Genomic DNA, 20,199 nt, shown 5'->3' on the forward strand with positions numbered 1-20,199 from the left:
CATGATGACGGACCCCCTGCCGCTGACTTACGACTGTGGTTACCCTCCCCTCATTAGCGACTACTTTTGACTTTCAATCAGGTCTGACTTCTTTTTAAACTGTCCTTGCCTTAGCGACTTTAACCGTTATTAATGAGGTAAACAGTGATATCAGTGCGGAGCTACAGTGCATCCGTGTATTCTCATACTCTTGACTGACGGTTCATAAACACCGCTCATTTGCTTCATTAGGGAAATGAATGCGGGAATAAAGGGACGGGCACATGCTAGGGCTGCTCGATTAGGAAAGAAATATTAATCATGATTATTTTGGTAATTGAAAAAAAAAAAAAAAAAACAAAGACAAATTTAAGTAAGTTCCTTTTGGACCAAACAAAATTTGTAAAAATAGTTATGAAATATAAAAAAAAAAATTTAAAAAAAAAAAAGGTGCAAATGTATACATTCAACTATGATTTTGTTGTGTAAAGGGTGCGTTGGATAGAAATGACTATTAATAGTCGTTTTTTACGATTATGTCAATTTTGCAATCATGGGGTGTAATAATCGGAAGTGTAATTGAATTTGGATTAATTGCACAGCTCTGGCACATGCAGAAAGATTTGGGCTCTGACTCATGGTCCAGGTGTGGGTGGGAGGGTCGTAGGGGGTGCCAAAGGCCCCGCGCCGTCACATTTGATTCAAATGAACGGGCCTCCATTCAGCCCTGCAGAGGGTGATAGTTGAATTCAATTTGGGAGGTTATAAACCGGAGACATGCAGGGGAGGGTTTAAAAGATATAAAAAGAGAAGAAACTTTTCTTTTTTTTTTTTTTCTATCTGTCTGTCTTCACACTCTCATTCACTCTTGGATGCTAAGCAACCAAGCCTTTAGGGAAAAATTATTAAACAAGGTTTGGCCAGGAAAGTAGGCTAATGCAAAACTGAAGTAAATTGGCAACAAGTCTTACTCAGTATTTACTCTGGAATGGCATTTGGCTACATTTCCTTGCTTGACTTTGGGGAAAATGGATGTATATATATATATATATATATATTTTTTTTTTTTTTGTAATATTTTTTAAATGAAAGAATCTCTTTCTTAATGCTCTCAAACTTCAGTTTTCATGCCAATGTTGTAATGAGCAAAGGGGTGGTCTGTAGCTCAGCTTTGCATAGCGGACGTCATGTACTTGTTATATTGTTGTATTCACTCAACAGCGCCTCTGCTGGTCGCAGCCAAGTAATACACCCAAAGTGACATGCATCCATTTTTCCTAGCAAATCCATCCACCCATTTTCAGAAACCATTTACCCTGTCCAGGGTTGCGTGGCGCTGGAGCCGACCCCAGCTGACTCGGGGCAAAAGGCGGGTACACCCTGAATGGGTTGTCAGTTAATCACAGGGGAAATTATAGAGACAGACATCATCATCATCATCCATCATTCACTTTCTGAGCCACGCTGTCACAAAGTGGGAACTAAATTCACGCTGTGAACCGCCAGTGACACCAAAGAATTGAAAAGCACCTGGCGATCCGTCCATATCTCTACACACACACACAGCCGTAATCCTCGAATCCGCTGATAATTTTACGTGCTCCGACATGAACCTCGGCTCGGGCCGCCGAACACTCTGAAGCGTTCCTTGTTTCTTACCTCCAGGATAAATGCCTCTTTTTCCATTTGTTGGGAGGAGTCAGACTTCGTTTTCTGCGGCCCACTGACACTTCGGTTTCAGGCACATCTGGCAGAGAACATCTGGGCGTTTTCATGAGCCCCAATGTGGCTTGATCTGTCAAGAAAAGTCGATTGACTGTGTGAGAGATTTTAGGATAATCGAGCCTCGTTTTTACAGATCCTTTTTGCCGCGCCACACTTACCAAAGACTCCAGTCTCCTTGAGTCCTCCAAACTTCTGCATGGCTTTGATGGCCTTGGTCAAGGCCTCCTTGGTCTGAAGTTGGCCGGTTACTGGGTCAGCGGGCGGGAGGTAACCAAACTTGCTCAGCCAGTCCTGAAGGCGAAACGATAAGATTGGGTCATACTGTGGAACCGACAATCTCCAGATACGGTGCAACACCTGACCTGAATTGAGCGCATCATGGCATTGTTATTTAAAAATCCACCCGACTATTTATGATCCTTTTTATGCGTACGTACCCTAAAAATTGCTCAACACGTTCCAATCATAAGGTCAGCCACAGTTTCCAATGAATTGCTTGTAAGCTTTTGCCCTAGCGCCGCTAAGTGCACATTAATGCCACCTATAGAACCGTAGAAAAGAGAATGTCACTGGCTACCATATGACAGTCCATAAATTGTGTCACATTGCATTAAAATTAAGCATTTAACTTTTTGGGAGTTGTCATGCGGGATTAAAACAGGACCAAATGTCATAATATAACCAGAAAATGACCACAAAGGCACAATCACAAATATCCCTTTTAAGGTATTATCATTATTATTATTTTTTGCCTAAAAGGCTTTTAAGCACTTCACTTCGTTGCGGCTTGTGGTTTTTCCCGTCATGGGTCGACACAATGTCTAAAAATGTCTCACCTTGGGAGACGAATATTTATTTATTTTTCTTCAAAAGATGACATTCTACGAGAAGAGGCTCTCCTTAAAAAAAAAAAAAAAAGCAAGATTAAAAGGAGATGGATCGCAAACGGGAACGTCACAGTTGAGTTCAAGTGTAATCAGTCAAAAAACGCACATCCTCTCCCTGGTAATACAACCTGACATGCTGGTAATTGATCATCAATTTGTCTCCAAATAAAAGGGGAAAGTCACTTACAGAAATGACACGTCTCACAAAGCTAATCCAAAGGTGCCTTGACTTAGAGTTTTCTTCGCTCTGTGACCACACTAAGTAAAACAAAACACTGATATCAGAAATATTTTTGCCCCTTTGAAATGAATGATAGTGCCATTAACCTGGTCCTGCACCACGAAAACAAAAGACTTCTTATAAAAATACCACTCCCAGGTACTGTACTTTATAAAAACAGAAATAACAATTAAACAGACTCTAAAGCCTCAAACAGGTTGTGTGTCATGATTTCACGCGTCAATTTAGAGTGCGCTTCTTCTTGTGTGCATGCCTTAGCCACCGAGGGACAGTATGTTACACTTTCATAATGAACTGGAAGCCCGGTTAGCCGCTAGAGTCGGCGCCTCGTGTTTCTTAGATGAAAAAGGAAAGCATAATGAAGGGGGAGGTTAAAAAAACGTTGCTCCTTTAAAGAGGAGGGGGGGGGGGGGGGCACAGTATGAATCTGGAAAAAAAAATTGAGCACATAAAGCCGCATAATAAAAAGACAGAAAATAGAACTGAAGACTTGCGGGTGTCAGTATTGTCACAACCACGCATCCGACCGCATCGATGGCACTTGAAAATGTAAACAGAAAAGACTGTTTCAAGTGCAAGTCATGTCAAATAAATACTAAGTCAAAGTGGAGACTTTCATAAGGTTCAGCCGAAAATATGATGAGTACTATTTATGATAAATGTATTCATGGATATGTGGTAAACAAAAAAAAAATGCTCGCCTTGTTATATAAAAAAAAAAAAAAAAAATAATGAAAGTTGTTTGAAAGGTCGGCTCACAAAGGAGCAGTTTGTGGTCTTGCTCCCGCTGGGGTTTTTTTGTCCTTTCTACAACCCCATCACAGCTCACGGTGTACTGCCCCGTCTCCTGGTATCTTGGCTACACTTTAAATACTGCGCTAGGAGACACAGCAAAAACAACTTCTGTGCGCTGCAGACGCCACTAGTGGCAAGGACACGGGAAAAATGGGAGTGATCAGGTGAGGGAAATGGTCTAAGGCCATCACCGGCGTTAATGATAGTTTAGTTTCATTAATAATACAAACAGCTGCCAACATTGCTTTTGTTTTATTGTCTGACAGCGTTGCAGTTGATTTAAAGCAGCACTGGGCAAGAATTTGACCTTAACAAAAAATGTTCACAACTCTTTCAAAATGATGACATATTGACTTACAAGTAGTTGAATGGGACTTTGTCACGCCCTGCGGGGGTCGCGCATGGGAAATGTGGTTGACTTTTGTCAAAACACTACCGCTTTTGTCCACATGGCGCCGCCATAATCAACTAAAATTGATTTTTGAATGTTTTTTGACGCATTTCCCATTCAGCAGGTATATCATTCCAAAGTGGCTATTGTTTCCTAACTATACAAAAGATTGACTTGGAGGCTTGTATTTTTTTTTTCTTTGTCCTTGGGCTACACTTGGGATATGGACTCAAAATCTGTCCCAAACCTTTTGAGAAACGCCGTGAAGAGCAAACATACAAATTCTGGGGGGAAATCTAACCTTCTCTATGCGTCCAGTTATGTAATGGTGGTGGTACCTCCACCACCATTACATAACTTGGTCATTGAAGTTTAAGTTTTCGTGTCCGTCGAGAGATTGCATCATTGCACGAGCGCCAACAATAATACTTCAATGTCAACCAGTGATGACAGAATTGAGACTGTGGTGGAATCAAATTATGGCGGACGCACTTTGGAACGTAAAGCAGCCAAATTGGAACCATTTCCGATTTGTATTCAGGTCAGACAAGGGTGCGAATGACACATCACAGGCCCTATTAAATATGGTTTTTGTGCACTTGAAGGCTGCAAACACTTTTGAGCGGCTAATCTTCATTGATTTCTCCTCGGACTTTAATTGTATTAAGCCTCACAATTTTGCAGGAAGGCTGGCCAAGCATCCACAAGATTGATCCTCGCCTCTCATCTGCTGCTGGTGAATTCCTCAAATGGAAGGTCACATGTGAAGGTGAGTAATGTAATATTTTATTGTTATTCTTTCCTCGGGATGGTTTGCTACGCGGAGAGGAATGTTGTCATTTTGCTTTTAATGAGACGACCATACGGTCCACATTTGCAAATAAGCCCTTCGTGTGTCCCGTCGACAAAGATGCCCGATCAACACCACGTCTGCAGTGGTCAGCAAGTCAGTCCAAATACGGTCCTCCAACACACCTGATTCAAATGATCAGCTCATCAGCGAGCTCTGCAGAAGCCTGATAACGATCCTCTCAGGCTCTGCCCATGGATGTCACGGAAAAAAAAAACAAAAAAATCATGCTCGCCATTGGCCCAGCAGTGATTGGCATGATGAGACGTGGCCAACGGTTTGTAGCGTACTATAATCCTTGATACTTATTTTGATCAAAGCATCTCACAGACATGGTCTTTTTGCCCCTGGGAACGGTTTGTAACTGTTAAAAATAGAGCAAGAGGGTTTGTAGTAGAAGTAGTAATAATAATAATAAGGATGTCACAATATCGGCAACATCGTCATATTAAAATTGCCACGATATATCGTCGTCGTCATATCACGATATTAATAGCAGCAAATCCTTTTGATGGGGAAGTCAACCCAAACACATTTTCTCAGCATGCCCACTGGTTGAAACACGGCATTCTGATAAATATTGCGTTTGTGGAATAGGTGTTAATCCACTCGTTTTTAGCCATCTCTGGGGGCGGCCATTTTGTCTTCTGTCGACTGAAAACGACATCACAACTGCTCACAACGACCAATCACGGCTGACCTGTTTTCTGAATCTGAGCCGCGATTGGTCGTTGTGAGCAGTTGTGATGTCGTTTTCTGTCGACAGAAGTGACAAAATGGCCGCCCCCAGAGATGGCTAAAAACGAGTGGATTAACACTTATAACTCCACAAACGCAATATTTATCAGAATTCCCTGTTTCAATTAGTTGAACATATTCTTGAAAAAAAAAACGTTTGCGTTGACTTCCCGTTTAAAAGCCCAAGTTGTTTTTCATTTGTGCGTTTCCAGCACCTTCTGGTGGTTAGTTTATTAGTGCAGTTTAATTCGATGTTCTATGTTTAAGACCCACGCCAATCGTCAATAGGAGCACATGACTGTCCACGCCTATTTCTTTGTGAATGCTATCCCTATGTCCAAAAACAGAATATTGTGATGTTTTTTTTAATATGAGCCCTTTTTTGTTGAATTTTTTTTTTTTACAATACCTTAATAATAATAATGATAATATTATGAAGACAACAACAAAAAAAATCACCACGGTTACACACTCACAGCACCAACGTATTCTGCCTCCCACTATCCTCCACATCCACACCTCATTTAGGCTTAGGCAGCTTCTCTGCGGGCTTTGACATACTCCCATTCTTTGCTACTGTACTTGGATGTGAGGATGTTTGCAACCCGGTAATCCCGGACACAGGAACCTGTAATCCTTTTTAATACAGAAAGGTTTGCCATCAGCGAAAAAGCTTCAAATCCGAAGGAAGAAAAGAAAAAAATTCAGAAATTCACATTCAGAGCGAAATAATGAATCACACGGAGAAGTGCCTATAAATAGTCTGCGCAAAGCTTTTAAGCATTGAAATCGTGGAGGTATACATCTTAACACCTCATTTGAGTTGAGTGCTCATACTCACGGCATGGAGATTCGATACTGTCATTGTAGGGACACTCGTGCATCTTAAAAGTAGCAGCGTGATTTTATGGTACAAACGCATTTGAGAATGTGTAAAGCTTTTAGTCTATGAGGCGGTGGCGTCTGACATCGCCGGCGCGAAAACCTAATTAAGTCCTCTTGAAATGATGCGTGTATTGATACGCAGCCGAGGGCGAATCGCATTTCTTCTATGAGACATCTGCTTGTTCAGTGCAAACAGATCTGAAGAAGAAACCCGTGCTTTGTTCGCCGGAGACATTGATTAATGCGGGCACGCTGCTAAAATGAGCATCAATGTCGCGTTTGAAACCACAGAGGGAAGCAGGATGCGCGGGACACGGGGCAAGAGATATTTACTTCTATTTATATTTATTTCTTTGAATGGGATTTTCAGCATTTTCTTTCCCTCACTTTTTTTTTTTTTTTACTTAGCTGCTGAGGAAATGTAGGCGAACTTTGGCTTGCCCTGGAAACGGCTCTATAGCTGGGAGGAAGGCTGGTGATGAAAAGGTCTAACGATTGCCAAAGTTATTAGACCCGGGGAATCTATGCAAGGAGGGAAAAGCAATTCCAGCCAGTTAGTGGAAATCTGCGGGTGGTGTGGAGAGGAAAAGTCAAGTGATCCCTTCGTTTACGCTTTGCGGGGGAGTCACAGGTCAATATAAGGTGGTACTTCCTTTGAATGTGTTCTGACCAGTGAAGCTGCCTATATTTAACAAAAAAAAAAAAAAAAAAAGAGTTTAAAGTGCAAGTCAACCCAAACATATATATTTCAAGAACGTTTATGGAATAAGAGTGAATCCACCTGTTTTTAGCCATCTCTGTGGGGGCGACCATTTTGTCGATTGAAAATGACATCGCTCACCTGTTTTCTGAAGCTGAGCCATGATTGGTCGTTACCTGAGCCCTAAGCATCCGTGATGTCATTTTCAGTTGACAGAAGTGACAAAATGGCCGCCCCCTGAGATGGCTAAAAACGGGGGCATTTTGCTGCTTAACTCATATTTCATATTAATCATATTGCCTTGTTTCAACTAGTGGGCCTGCATAGAAAATATGTTTGGGTTGACTTCTGGTAAAATGAAGGTACACATATTGCCGGGTTTGTTTAGGCTGATTTTAATCATTGTGTTAGGTGTAGTAATAATCATTATTATTTTGATCGATATTGATATCACGATTAATAAACACGATTCTTCGTTCGATTTCAAATCGTGCCATCTACCAACTACCGAAACTCAATTTTAAATACAACTTGAAAGAAGAACCAGAAAATAAATCAGCAACAAAGCGAATAACATATTACGAGAACAGCGACACAAAATTGAATTCCTTGGATAATGGCCTTTCCATTCGTGCTAGCTAAATTAGACCACACACACACACACCTTTCTTTGTTGCCGCTGACATCACGGCCTATACTGAATGGCTGTCTCACGCATACACAAGTTTCGTAGCTATGGTGTCACCACGGCAACTACCCTGTGAAGCGCCCCCTCATGCGTGTGACCTCCTCGCCCCACAATCCCTCCCTGTTTAAGCCTGATGCACAGCTGCTGGCTCCCTTCATGTTCGTCCTCCCTGACAGGAAATGACCCAGTCAGAGAAATTTCACCTTGTGACCTTGATGACTCTCAGGAGGGTCATGGAGTCACCCAGTCTTTTATGGTGGTGACATTGTTCCTAGCTCTGCCAAGACACTTGGAAAGGTTACCAAGCTACACCAGAATAGAACTGAAAAGGCAAAATAGGGTGTAGTCAAATTTGGAGATGCCTTGGGACAAACTTCTTGGATTTGATTTTCAGCATTTTTCTTAAGCGGGGTACACACATACCAAAAATCAACCATAGTTTGAGTATTTCTCCACTCTTTTGATTAAAGTCAGCAAAGACCTGATTGTAGAAAGTATTTAAAAGATGAAGATACTTTTTTTTTTTTAGCATAGTTTGCTAGCTATTTACATGCTGCAGTGGTAGAAATCGTTTAAGTTATTATTACTAATTCGGCGGGGAGCCACTTTTAGAATGAAGGTGCTCAGTACTTAAAGTACAAGGGGCAACTCATGCCAGAAAGCTCAAGTGCGTACTTGGGCTTGAAGTTAGCCACGCCCACAATTTCGGAACAAGCAAAATGGTGAAAAAGAGCTGCAGGTTGAAGGAAGCCAAATGAATCGAAATTCAAGATCACTTATTCACTCGGAGTGAGATGACATAAAAAAATTGCGCAATATTACTTGTTCATCTATAATGAAAACGATCTATATCAACTAACTACTGAGTTATGGTATGATGTTTTCTTTTCAGCGGCACTTATTACACATTGGTCAAATTCTTTGCAATGTTTTCAAATACAAAAAAGTGAGAAGTAAAGAAACTTAAAGCGGAAGGCACCCCAAACGTTTTTTTTCAAGAATATGTTCTATGCAAGCCCACTGGTTGAAACAAGGCAATATGATGAAATATGAGTTAAGCAGCAAAATCTCAGGGGGCGGCCATTTTGTCACTTCTGTCGACTGAAAATGACATCACACACACCCTCGTGGCTCAGGTAAGGACCAATCACGGCTCACCTGTTTTCTGAAGCTAATTACTATTAATCACTAAAGACATGTTGGAATTCCCGTATCCCTTCATACATTTGATTTTTAAAAGCATTTGCGCCTCTACAAACATGCATTCAGAGAGACACGCCAACGCGTACAAATCTATTCCGGAAAGACACGGGTCGAACTGTGACTTTCCACACGTACCGAGCAGACGGCTTCGTTTATCAAATGCTCTCTAAAAGACTTTTTCACGAGGACTGCTTGAGCCCAAATCACATCACATTTTAATCTAGACCAAGCCTTTATTGGTCATTAGGATCAATGAGAATTAATTGGACCATATGCAGCGAACTGGAACAGAAGAGGATGGACTCCGAAGCATCCATTAGTTGAAATTTCTGCTCGGCGCATGTTGTGTGCCGAATGAAGCCGGAGCACTATTTGGCTGTGCTGGAATAACACAGCGCATATAATGAGACACCAGTCTGATGTGGTGAAAAGGATGCGGAAGATTCTGAAAAATGTGCTCACTTTGACACACACTTGGCATTCATGCAGAGTTTGTGAATGGCATTTCCTCAACATTTCATCGGGAGAAAATGACAAATTGATCACGTTTGCGTGCGTGTGTGCATGTGGCCAAAAGGAACCTTTTCATTCTTTATCAACAGCTGCTAAGTGCAACAAGTGAGGAGGGTCGTTTATTTCAAGGGCCTCCAATTAAATTTGTAGTTAGGACATTTTGCCATCTGCCGCCGGTAGTTCCATTCCTTTATTTATTTTTTTTGTGTGTGTTATTTTTGAAAACTTTGCCTTTAATTTTCATTTCATGTTCCACAGCTGCAAGGCGGATAAACGTGTTTGTGGTAACATTTTATAAATGGACTGTGTGGTCTTGTATATGAAGCTCAGCGAATGCTCGCCCTCTCTGAGTCATAAGCTTTGCCGCATTTTCTTTCCAATCGAAATTCAATTACAATTACGCTGTTACACGCCACGATTACAAAATTGGCATAATCGTAAAAAATGTATAATTAATATGCATTTATATCCAACGCGCTGTTTACACACAAGGAAATCGTACTTGAATTTATAAATTTGCATTCTTTTTTTTATTTTATAAAAACTCCCTTTGCGCGCTGTTTACACACAAGGAAATCGTACTTGAATTTATAAATTTGCATTCTTTTTTTTATTTTATAAAAACTCATTTTATACATTTTGTTTGGAACGTACATAATTATAGTGTTTCAAAGAAATGCATTTGTCTTGATATTTTGGAGGTTTAAACATTTTCCTGTTTTGTAACAAAAAATTTAATTTCAATTGTTACCCAAATAATCGTGATTCATTTTTTTTTTTTTTTTTAATAATCCAGCAGCCCTCCCTGACATGGTGGCCTGGGCAATCTTCTGCTGTCAGATTTCACAATGTTCTTTCCGTAATCATTCCAAAAATGACTGCGTTGTTCAAATTGCAGCCCCTTTCTTCCGATATGAACTTTTCTTTGCCGTCAAAATGACAGTGCCATTGTTAATGAGAACGTTAGTCCTCGTGCCTGTCAAAGTATTCCCGAACAATACGTAGAATCCTCTAAAAGCCGTTGAACCCACTTAGGTTACTTTGACAATCTTTTCCAATTTCTCCGTCAGCAGAATGTCTTTCACTGCATTCAACTTTCTCAACAATGAGTCAAGCTCATCATTATCATCATTTTGAAGCAAATTTTTTTTTCCAAGGACCTTGCGAAGTCTCGAACTGTAGGAGAACCGGTATGCGCTGCTTTAAGAATGTGGCAATTGTGCGTCCTACCATGAAGACCGCACAATGCTGCGCGCTACCCTCGCGATCCTCGCCGCATCCTTCTGCTGTCAGCTCAGGAATTGTGGCAGCTGTTACGTACCCCGACACATATATACGCAAACACACATGCACAGGGGCTTACGTCTGTCTATATGTGTTTGGATTTATTTTTAGAGCTTATGTGCCCAGTCTCGCAAGGAATACGAGCATGTCGGCCGACGGTCAGCCGAGCAACTCTAAATGTGGTCGGGTGAACGCGTTTGCTGACATGGGAACATTGGGGCGAACTAACTCAATGTGCTTCTTTTTCGGTGCAATCAAGGAAGGGAGATGGGTGATTTATGAATGTTCTGAACTCCTGTTTCGAGGCTCGGGGGTTGTGCGACTACTATAGCGGAGGTGAGCATGGATGTAGCGGATGTGATGTCATTGCCTTCAGGTCACCCATTTGCTGACGCTGAATTGACAGCGCCCCTGCTGGCCGCAGCCACGTGCTGCGCTACATTTTCACGATTTTTTTTCCTAATCTATTTCTTACTAAACACAAGGAGTCTGAATTGTTTTATCAAACATGTATGACCACGTGCGAGAAGCTTAGTATAAGTTCAAGTCTCATTCAAAACCAATGACCCCCCATTTGCACAAGTGTATTATAGTACAGCATGCCATATAAAAATACTGATTCTGAAAGGAAACTCAAGGTTTTCTATTCAATATCGTCGCTGTCCTGTGAAAAACACACCCGTGTTTTTCATTTTTCTCATTTTTACACAAATGGTGTTCCCGCGGTGCAGTCATCGCATTAACGTGAAAATCAAAACTAATTTCAAAATTGGCCGTCCGTGTTTTTCACAGGATAGCGACGATATCCTCATTTTCATTGAGAAGTGTATACTTTATGTGCTTTACCAGAGGAGCAAGCGGGCTTAGAGGCCACTGGCCATTGACACTTTTTCTCCGAAATCCACTCGGTCTTTTATGATGGTCCTCTATGCCTTCATTTCACATTTTCCGAGGAATGAGATTCGGAACTATTCTGACACGGGCGCCACAAATGCAATCGCCCTCATCGCTCTTCTTTCCCCCCCCCCCCCCCCTTATCCATGCAACTGTGACTTGTTCGGGAACGACCATCTGAGATCATCCGGCAGCACTCAGTCAAACATACATGTGAACTAATATCAAACGCATGTGGGAAAAAAAACACAAATGACTTTGCAGGCAAACAAACCGCTTCTATTATGACTCTGCCAGTTTCTGCAAGCAATTTGAGAGCGCCGTTGCTATTCCTTTCGGGTTTTCTTGATCATGTTATTAAAGCAGACTATTGGCAGCTCGGATGGCAAAGCTATAGATTATTTTGGGCGGCCGCACTGAGGCCAGCACAAACACCACAAAACCGCTGTAATTATACGATCTGGTCAATCGTTTGAAAAGCAGCAGCAAAGCCAAACTTTGATCTGGTCAAAGAGAAGAGGGGCGGTGCTAAAGTGGTTAAAATAGAACTGTCCACATGGAGTTGATTTGAGGTTTCCTATACGAGCCGCTCTATAGTGGGTACACTTGTAAGAGGGCCGCCACGGAAAAAGCTTTTGCGTGATCCTCGGTTCGGAAGGGGAAGCCCGGCGTGGAATATTAAATTGCAACGGAATTGTAAAAAAAAATCAAATGAAAATAGTCAAGGCCAAACCATGCTGTGATTAAAAAGAAACTTTCATTCTGGCTTTTACTTAGAAATAAGCTTGATTGGGGAACAGCACTATTCCATAAGGAAGTGTAATTACAGTGCTGGTAAAACAACCCAGAAAGATTCTGTATAACTTGCACATTAAATGCATTGCATACTGTATGCCAGTGATCCTCTACGGCACAGGTGTCAAACTCAAGGCCCGGGGGCCAAATCTGGCCCGCGACATCATTTCATGCGGCCCGCGAAGGCAAACCATGCGTGTTGACTTCACAGGTCTTTTTGAAATTGTCTTCACTGTTATCAACACAACATATCGTCGCCATAATGTGAAAAACACTTATGTCCAATTTTGGAAAAATGTGTCTGTAATGCGGAAACACCATTCACGTAAAAATAAGAAAATAGAAAAAAAAAAAAAAAGTGTTTTTCACAGGACAGCGACAATGAGACATTTGTTACTAATCCCTCCTTCAAAATACATTGAAAAATAGTCAAACTATTTACTGGCTTCTGATTTCAAAACTAGTTATCCATCAATTTGTTGTGTATATGTGATCATATAAGGCGATTATACATTTATACGGGTTCACAGTCGCAACGGCCCTCCAAGGGACCCCCATAACTATGATGTGGCCGGCGACAAAAATGAGTTTGACACCCCTGCTCCACGTGAAGAAAGCACCATTTTTTTTCTTTGAAATAATATGTTAAATGGGATGGGAGAGTGAATGTTCTGAACTCCTGTTTCCCCGCCCGTGTTATAGTGATCCGAATATTGCCGCCCTGAGGAGTTGCCACATGTACCCAGAGGGATTTCTCACCCCATTTAAAATCGCATACCTGAAACAATTTTAACAACCAAACCCTAAGAAGCAATTTCCATTCAGTCGAAAGTATCAGACACAAAACGCCGCAGCTGCCACGCTCCACTGGCAGCCAGTTAAACATCAGATCCTTGTCGAATTATCCTTTTAAGATATGCTAAACTCTGCCAATCCCATAAAAAATACAAAAAAAATTTTTAAAAAACGACATGCACCTGCAGTACTTTCACACTTAACAAAGCTGTGGCGAGACAGTTGGATGGCAGCGTGTTGACTGCTTTGTTTCCTCTGCACTCTTCATTGGAAAATGTGAATTTTATGCATGTTACACGCTAAACACGCTATCACTCATTACTGTCAATCAGCACGCAGTGAGAATCTGTGACTGAGGCTTTTTCAACAAAAAAATGCCCTCATCAACCAGGCCACAGTGCAAGGACCACACACAGAAAGGTCACACTGCTTGGCGAGAACTACGTCTGCAGAGGAAAATCCTTCCGAGCAAAATATTTGAAATGAAAATCATGGATGTTAGGTTAACTGAAGACTAAATTGCCTGAGGGGGCATTTACACAGCTCAAGGGTACTCAGTTTCACGGGCCTCCACAAACGCCTTTTCACTTTTAGACTTCCAAATAGTACAGTTAGAAAATGGGTACGCCACAGTGTATTAAACGCATCAATCACAATGAGCACATTGTTACGATAAATGAGAATGAGGGCAATAAGATACCATAGCCAACCGCCAAACATAATTTTAATATTCATTTTAAATTTCTCTTAGGTCTCATTTTACATCTATATACGCGTCAACTAGAATCATACTGGCTGGCGCTAAGCTCGTTCGTCTCTCAGGTCTGGCGTTCAAGTTTGAAGACTCCCTTTTGTTCGTTGCTAGCATAGCGTTAGCCGGCCATCAGCGAGGCATTAGTCGGCCAAATATTTCCCGCGGCGAGGACGGCGTTAGCCATAGCCTGTAGTTACGTCAGCCATAGGGGGGGGATGTGCTTTCTGAGGACGAAGCGTTCAGACTCGAATGGGAAAATGATCATTTGGCATTTGGTTTCCACGGCAAATTCGCTACTCAATTTGAGCACCCACCTTTGAGAATCGGACACGCTAGAGACACGGGTGTATGAAGTGAGGCTACATTTAAATCTAGCTTTTTTTACATTCATTAAATATCACTTTTCAAACTTTGATTTCAACTGAGAAACATAACGTTTGGCAATGTCATGGACTGTTGTGGACCCGCTGAAAAGCTCTGTTGGTCCGACAGCATCCGAACATTCGAACTGGGCTACTAGGAAAGTAATTGGTATATTCTCATAACAACAGTCTAATTGACCCTGCCTGGCCTGATGAATTTCAATGCAAACGTTTCTTCATTCTGTGACATCATCTACTTTTTCCCCCCTTTAACCTTGTTCCATTCTTCAGCTTTTGCTGCACATCACAAGACATGCAATGTGTTGGTATAAGGAAGCCACAAATGGAAGAACTAACCTCCCGGATGTAAAGCGGCAGAATTGCAGGGCTGAGGGGTTGGCAGAATGTGATTCTTTTGAAATCTCATGGTCATGAACAGCAATGCTAATGAGAGGCACCGGTGCAAGTACTGGGAAGACATGTTACATGAGACCCGTGGGAAGGCCTGTTCCTTCAAGTCCGTGGACAGGAGTTCAGAGGGAGAGACCAGAAATTGCCTGCTAAAGTCGAGTGAGATGTCTTTCCCGGGAGGCATTTAACGCACCTTCGTGTAAAAGCTGCAGAGGACTACGCAGGTATTGCTAATTAAAACATGTGTTCCAGGTAATTTAATTTTTTTTTTTTTTTTTGCCTGTAGCTGATAAATATAGCACACCGCTGAACTTGGCATAAAACAAACCGTCAAAAAGAATCATCTTGAAATTGATAAGAAGAACAAAAAACAGTTTGGATCATACAGTACATGCGCTGTTAGGTTGAAATCCCCTCCACACACGAGGATTACAAACGCTTCTGAGCGCTACGCTAGATAAGAGCAAAGCATGCGTGGCTCAGAGCTGCGCTTAAAGTTTGTGGTTCAGTTAATTAGTTTCAAAGACAGCGACGCAGCAGCGCACAAGCTCCACCAAGAGCGAGGCGATGCATCATAATGGCGGGGTGTCGTCGGAGCGGCTGGGGGGGGGGGGGGGGGGCAGAAGAGGTAGAGGACGACACGCATCTCCGGGCGGGTAGTTGTTTTGTGGACCGTGTCTCAAATGGACAACAGTTATGAGCACCGCTGGGCCGGGATAAAGGAACACCACTTAAAAGCCGGAGGAAAAATTGAATCCGCTTGCTCCCAACAGCTGAGGCTAGCTTGATCAGTGGGGAGGAGTCTTTTTTTTTTTTTTTTTAAGTCAATTAATCAAGAAGGTCACTGGTGGGAGGGATGGTGTCTGTGGCCCATCTGGCTCTCAAAATCCCCCCATTGTTATTTACACATTGCCTTTGTTGAAGCATGTCCAACTCCACCCTCTCTAAGTGATCCAATTCATCCATCCATCCATCCATTTTCTAATGCGCTAGTCCCGGTTAGCTAAACCCAGAGACTGGTCGCCAGTCAACCACTGTACATATATCAACAAGAAAACAATCACATTGACACCTAACCCAACACAAGTTTTGGTAATGTGGGAGGGAAAACACAAAGAAAGATAGATATAACATGCAAAACCCACACAGGAAGGACAAATCTGAGATTCAAACCCCAAACCTTAGAACAGTTAGCCAGACATGCTAAACGAGGTAGCTGGGGCTTGATACAATTATTATTATTATTTTTTGTTTCCTGCAGTAATATTTTGAAATAGAGAATCAATCAGTTCAAACAGGAAGGAAATGTTGAGACCAGGTGCAATGTGGTGTCTGCATGACTCATAAAACTTCTGGCTGAATGTATTCCCATCATAACTGCTGACGACATTTGTGTTTGACATGCTGCTGCTGTTTCTGTACACATAGCTGTGACTGCCTTCAAACGATGGGGGGGGGGGGGGGGGGGGAAGGGAAGGACAAATCTCTCTGTGAACACGCCGTCCGCATAAAGTTAGTACGGGTAGTCCGGCTATACGGAAGTTATTCATAGCAAAATAGCTGGTCCACTGACCCCAATGACATCCCTGCTTTAACCCAACGAAATTGAACAGGATTGCGTCATTAGTTGGCCTCTGCCGAGTTTGCAACAGATCTCTAAAATCTCAGGGCAGAAGTTCCCTGGGAATTGGAAACAATGCAAAAGAGCCAAGACAATGTCCGTAATCAAATATGGTTGGAGGCGGAACAAAAAAAAAAAAAATGGAGACCGGAGGGACGCTAAAGACCCAGATGCTTTCGAGCGAATGTTCTAGTGGCTTGAGGCAAGATTTTGTTATGGGAGACAAAAGCATCTGCTACAAAAGCCATTACTATGAAAAAGGATGATGTCAGCAGCAGTTCACCCTGTAATATTTTGTCCCCCCTCATTAAATTCATCACCTGACACTAATTCAAAATGGCAATTAACTCAGATATTGTGTATGAATGCTGTTGCCGACAAAGAAAGACGTGAATGGACGATAGAACTCCCGTTACTACCTTCCAGCTTCGAATTACAACATACAGCATACAAATACGCCCCCCGCCCCAAAGTTGCTTTGAAGATGACATCAGTGAAATCTGCTTTTTTAACCTCGCTCCAGAGTATATACAATAATTATTTGCATGCCTAGCTCCACATCCACCCACTTAAAAGCGGGGCATTGTTAGTCGTGCAGAGTATAGGAGAACAACGGAGCCATCAGATAGATTTCTGGTGTTTACAATTTTTATCCAGCAGGGACAATAATCTGACACAGTAGGAGCAGAGTTACGACTTAATTGACCAAACTCTGAGCCTTTCTCCCCCAACTGCATGAAAGGCATGTTGAAATCATGTTTGAGGGTGTTGTTTTGTGTCCAGGATTGGGTCTGCGTATCTTTCTTTTGAGTTCTCATTACAGATCAAGGCAGACGTGATAAGTGAAGCATGCCGCTTTGAGAGTGCTTTGCATCTTCTTGATTTGTTTACGTGTGCGGGAATAAACCCTAACATAAGAGTTTGAGCAGTCAGATTGTGGTTGTCAGTCGATCCATGAAGCGTAAGCATCTAAATTGTTAGCTCTGACTTCCCAATGCGGTGGGAATTGGAATTTCAAACCAACCATTCCAGTGCTACAATAGCGCGTCGACGCCATGGCATAATTGCCCATTATCTCTTCCCTGTCAATATGTCTTTGCAGTGCAGTCAAACATTTTGTTTGTCTGATAAGTGCTAGGTTGGCGTGGGAATATTCACATTACTCAATCCATTAACACTTAAGAGTCCTACATTTTCCACTTCTGCCCCATCCCTCTTCCAGAACTTGCGAATTCCACTCTCGGTACTCTTGTCTCCATTGAAATGCTAATTTGCGCATGCTCAGCCCTGGGCGTGTTTGACAACAGCTCTCCACAATCATCCTGTTTTGTCTTTTGATTCAAGAAACATTTTAAATTTGCAAAAAATCTCTTTTTATAATTCTTTATAAAATTCAGTGTCTTTATTTTGAAAATCATCCCCTTTTGTCTTTTGATTCAAGAAACCTTTTCATTTATTTGCCATGAAAATTATTTTTATAATGGCAGGTCATTTTACAGAGGGCAAACTTGTATTCACTGTCTTAAATTTATCTGGAAAATCATCCCCTTTTGTTTTTTGATCCAAGAAACATTTTCAATTAATACACACCAACAATGAAATTTTACTCTGCAAATCTCAAAATCGTGCGCCACGGTGACTTCTGTGTGAAATCCGACTTTGTGCAGATTGTGCAGAACAGCTGTGTTTGTGTCAGTGGCTAAGTAAGTACTCACTCGTTGATGGGTACTGAACAATACAATGGAAAGTAATTAGGGGTGTGACACATATTTGGTTTCCGAGAGGGGAAACAGAGTGGACACTAAAGTCTCCTCTTTGGGAATTTAACTGTTAAATCATCGGTCCGCAACCACCAGTACCGGCCCGTGGCCCATTTGGTACCGGTCCACCGGTCCACACAAAAGTCCCCCCCAGGGTGTCTCTAATTGTATTGGTCGACTCAGCATTCAGAAAATGATTTGGGATCAAAACTTTTGGACTGCCAGTCCCTTTGACGTATTAAAAGCAATTATCAAACACACATACATTAGCCACATTCACTCCAGTTTCAACATCATTCATACAATACTCATCAAAACATGAACAAAACAAATTCACGGGCTACCGCTAGAAGCTCCGTGTTCAAATGTGCATCAGTTTGAATTCATGTAGCGCCACAAAAAAAAAAAAAAAAAAAATTGTTGTCGTGACAACATTTCCGAAGCATGACTGAGAGAAAATGACATATCCAATAAAGTCGCATTGTCTCGCGCTGTCACCGAGCTGGAAGTGCACCTCGTTTCATTTCAGCGAGCTGTATGACAGCCAAGGCGAAGACATCGTGTGTGTATTTATTTACTCCGAGCCTCGTGTCTTATTCATTGCGCGACCTCACATCGCGGCTCTCCATCACAGCTTTGGACTGCCTTTTGATTCCATCGCATCCTGACCGCTTAGTATTCAGAGCGTTTTGCCACCTAACATCCAAACAAAAACACAACAGGAGCCTATGGATCCGGTTCTACGTCAAAAAGAGGAGACAAACTTCTTACCACCCCCGTGTCCTCCCGCCCGGTCTGCTGGGGGGCCGCTCGGCTCAGATGCAGAAGCCACACAAGGGGCACCAGGAGCAGCATCTCCGCGCATATATTCCTCGTCCACTCGGAAACAACCGGAGCCAGGCCGGTCCCGTAGCAGCATCCACGTCGCGGGACAGAGCTCCGTTCTTCGTCGCGCGCGTACAAAAAGAAAACAAAAAGAGAGAAAAAGATTTGGAAAAAGCTCACCGGCTACCTCACTGTGGAGCGCAAACACACAAAACACATGAAAACAAGTGGCTGAGGAAGTTTTGTTTTCCGGGTGACGAGGAGTTAAGTGGCTATCATGGGAGACTTGTGCACGGCCGGTGCTTTCGGTCTCCCGAGCAGCAAGTGGCGCGAGCTTGCTGTGAGAAATGGAAGCAGCTGCGCTGCGTGGGCTTTTTTGTGCCACATACACGCGCGTAAGTCACACGAGTGGACTGGAGAGGTTGGATTCGACAAGGGGAGAGGAAGAGGAGAACGAGGGAAGTGGGCGGGAGATGTCTCTCGAGTAATGTGAGATTGTTGTGGGTCAAAAAAAACAAAAAAAACAACAACAAAAAAACAGTAACATGACGCCTCAAATCATCTTTCTCCACTGATATGAATGGAAATTACATTAATCAGCCCCAGCCTCCTTAAAACGCCAACAACAACAAAAAGATTGTAACATGTTTTATAATGAGAAAAATTGTACTTTACAAGATTGTACTTGAAAGGCACGTTTTTTCGCTCAAAAGTAGTTTTGGATTAGGAAAATGAAACTACCTTGCATTTTTAATTTGATACATTTGTTGTGTAGAAATCATCAGTGAATAAGTACTCTTCCCACGCCTCTTTTTCCTTTGCAATATAGACACGCCCCTCCCCCTACCCCACCCCCACCCCGCCCCACAACGACGTCAGCGGAGGAAGTGGACACAATTTGACTTAATCAGTGGTTCTCAACCTTTTTTCAATGTGTACCCCCTGTAAAATATTTTTTTCAGCCAAGTACCCGCTAACTAACGCAAAGCATTTTTGCATTAAACAAAACAAAAAAGAAGAAAACAGTGCTGTGCCATCAGTGTCTGGTTTACTTAAATTTGGAACTCCGTAGTGATATATCTATAACTATTTAAAGATAAAAT

The 20,199-nt window shown here is 42.2% G+C and overlaps 1 protein-coding gene across 2 annotated transcripts in view; it reads right to left on the bottom strand.

The window, feature by feature from the left end:
* Positions 1 to 20,199, bottom strand: part of LOC147135735 (matrix metalloproteinase-17-like) — a 68,329-nt gene that overhangs the window by 27,558 nt on the left and 20,572 nt on the right. The window contains exons 2-4 of one of the 2 annotated variants that reach the window (XM_086054254.1): positions 19,043 to 19,215; positions 1,863 to 1,995; positions 1,639 to 1,774 (exon numbers count right to left, since the gene is read on the bottom strand). In XM_086054254.1, the coding sequence (XP_085910380.1) occupies positions 1,639 to 1,774; positions 1,863 to 1,995; positions 19,043 to 19,126 (353 nt within the window). In that variant the 5' untranslated portion in view covers positions 19,127 to 19,215. Of the gene's footprint in view, positions 1 to 1,638; positions 1,775 to 1,862; positions 1,996 to 19,042; positions 19,540 to 20,199 lie in introns of those variants that run through there. The other variant, XM_086054253.1, reaches the window with a different exon arrangement.

The sequence above is a fragment of the Filicampus tigris genome, chromosome 15, assembly GCF_054856515.1.
Source record: "Filicampus tigris isolate MCC_2025a chromosome 15, RoL_Ftig_1.0, whole genome shotgun sequence".
In the NCBI taxonomy this organism is placed as follows: Eukaryota; Metazoa; Chordata; class Actinopteri; order Syngnathiformes; family Syngnathidae; genus Filicampus; species Filicampus tigris.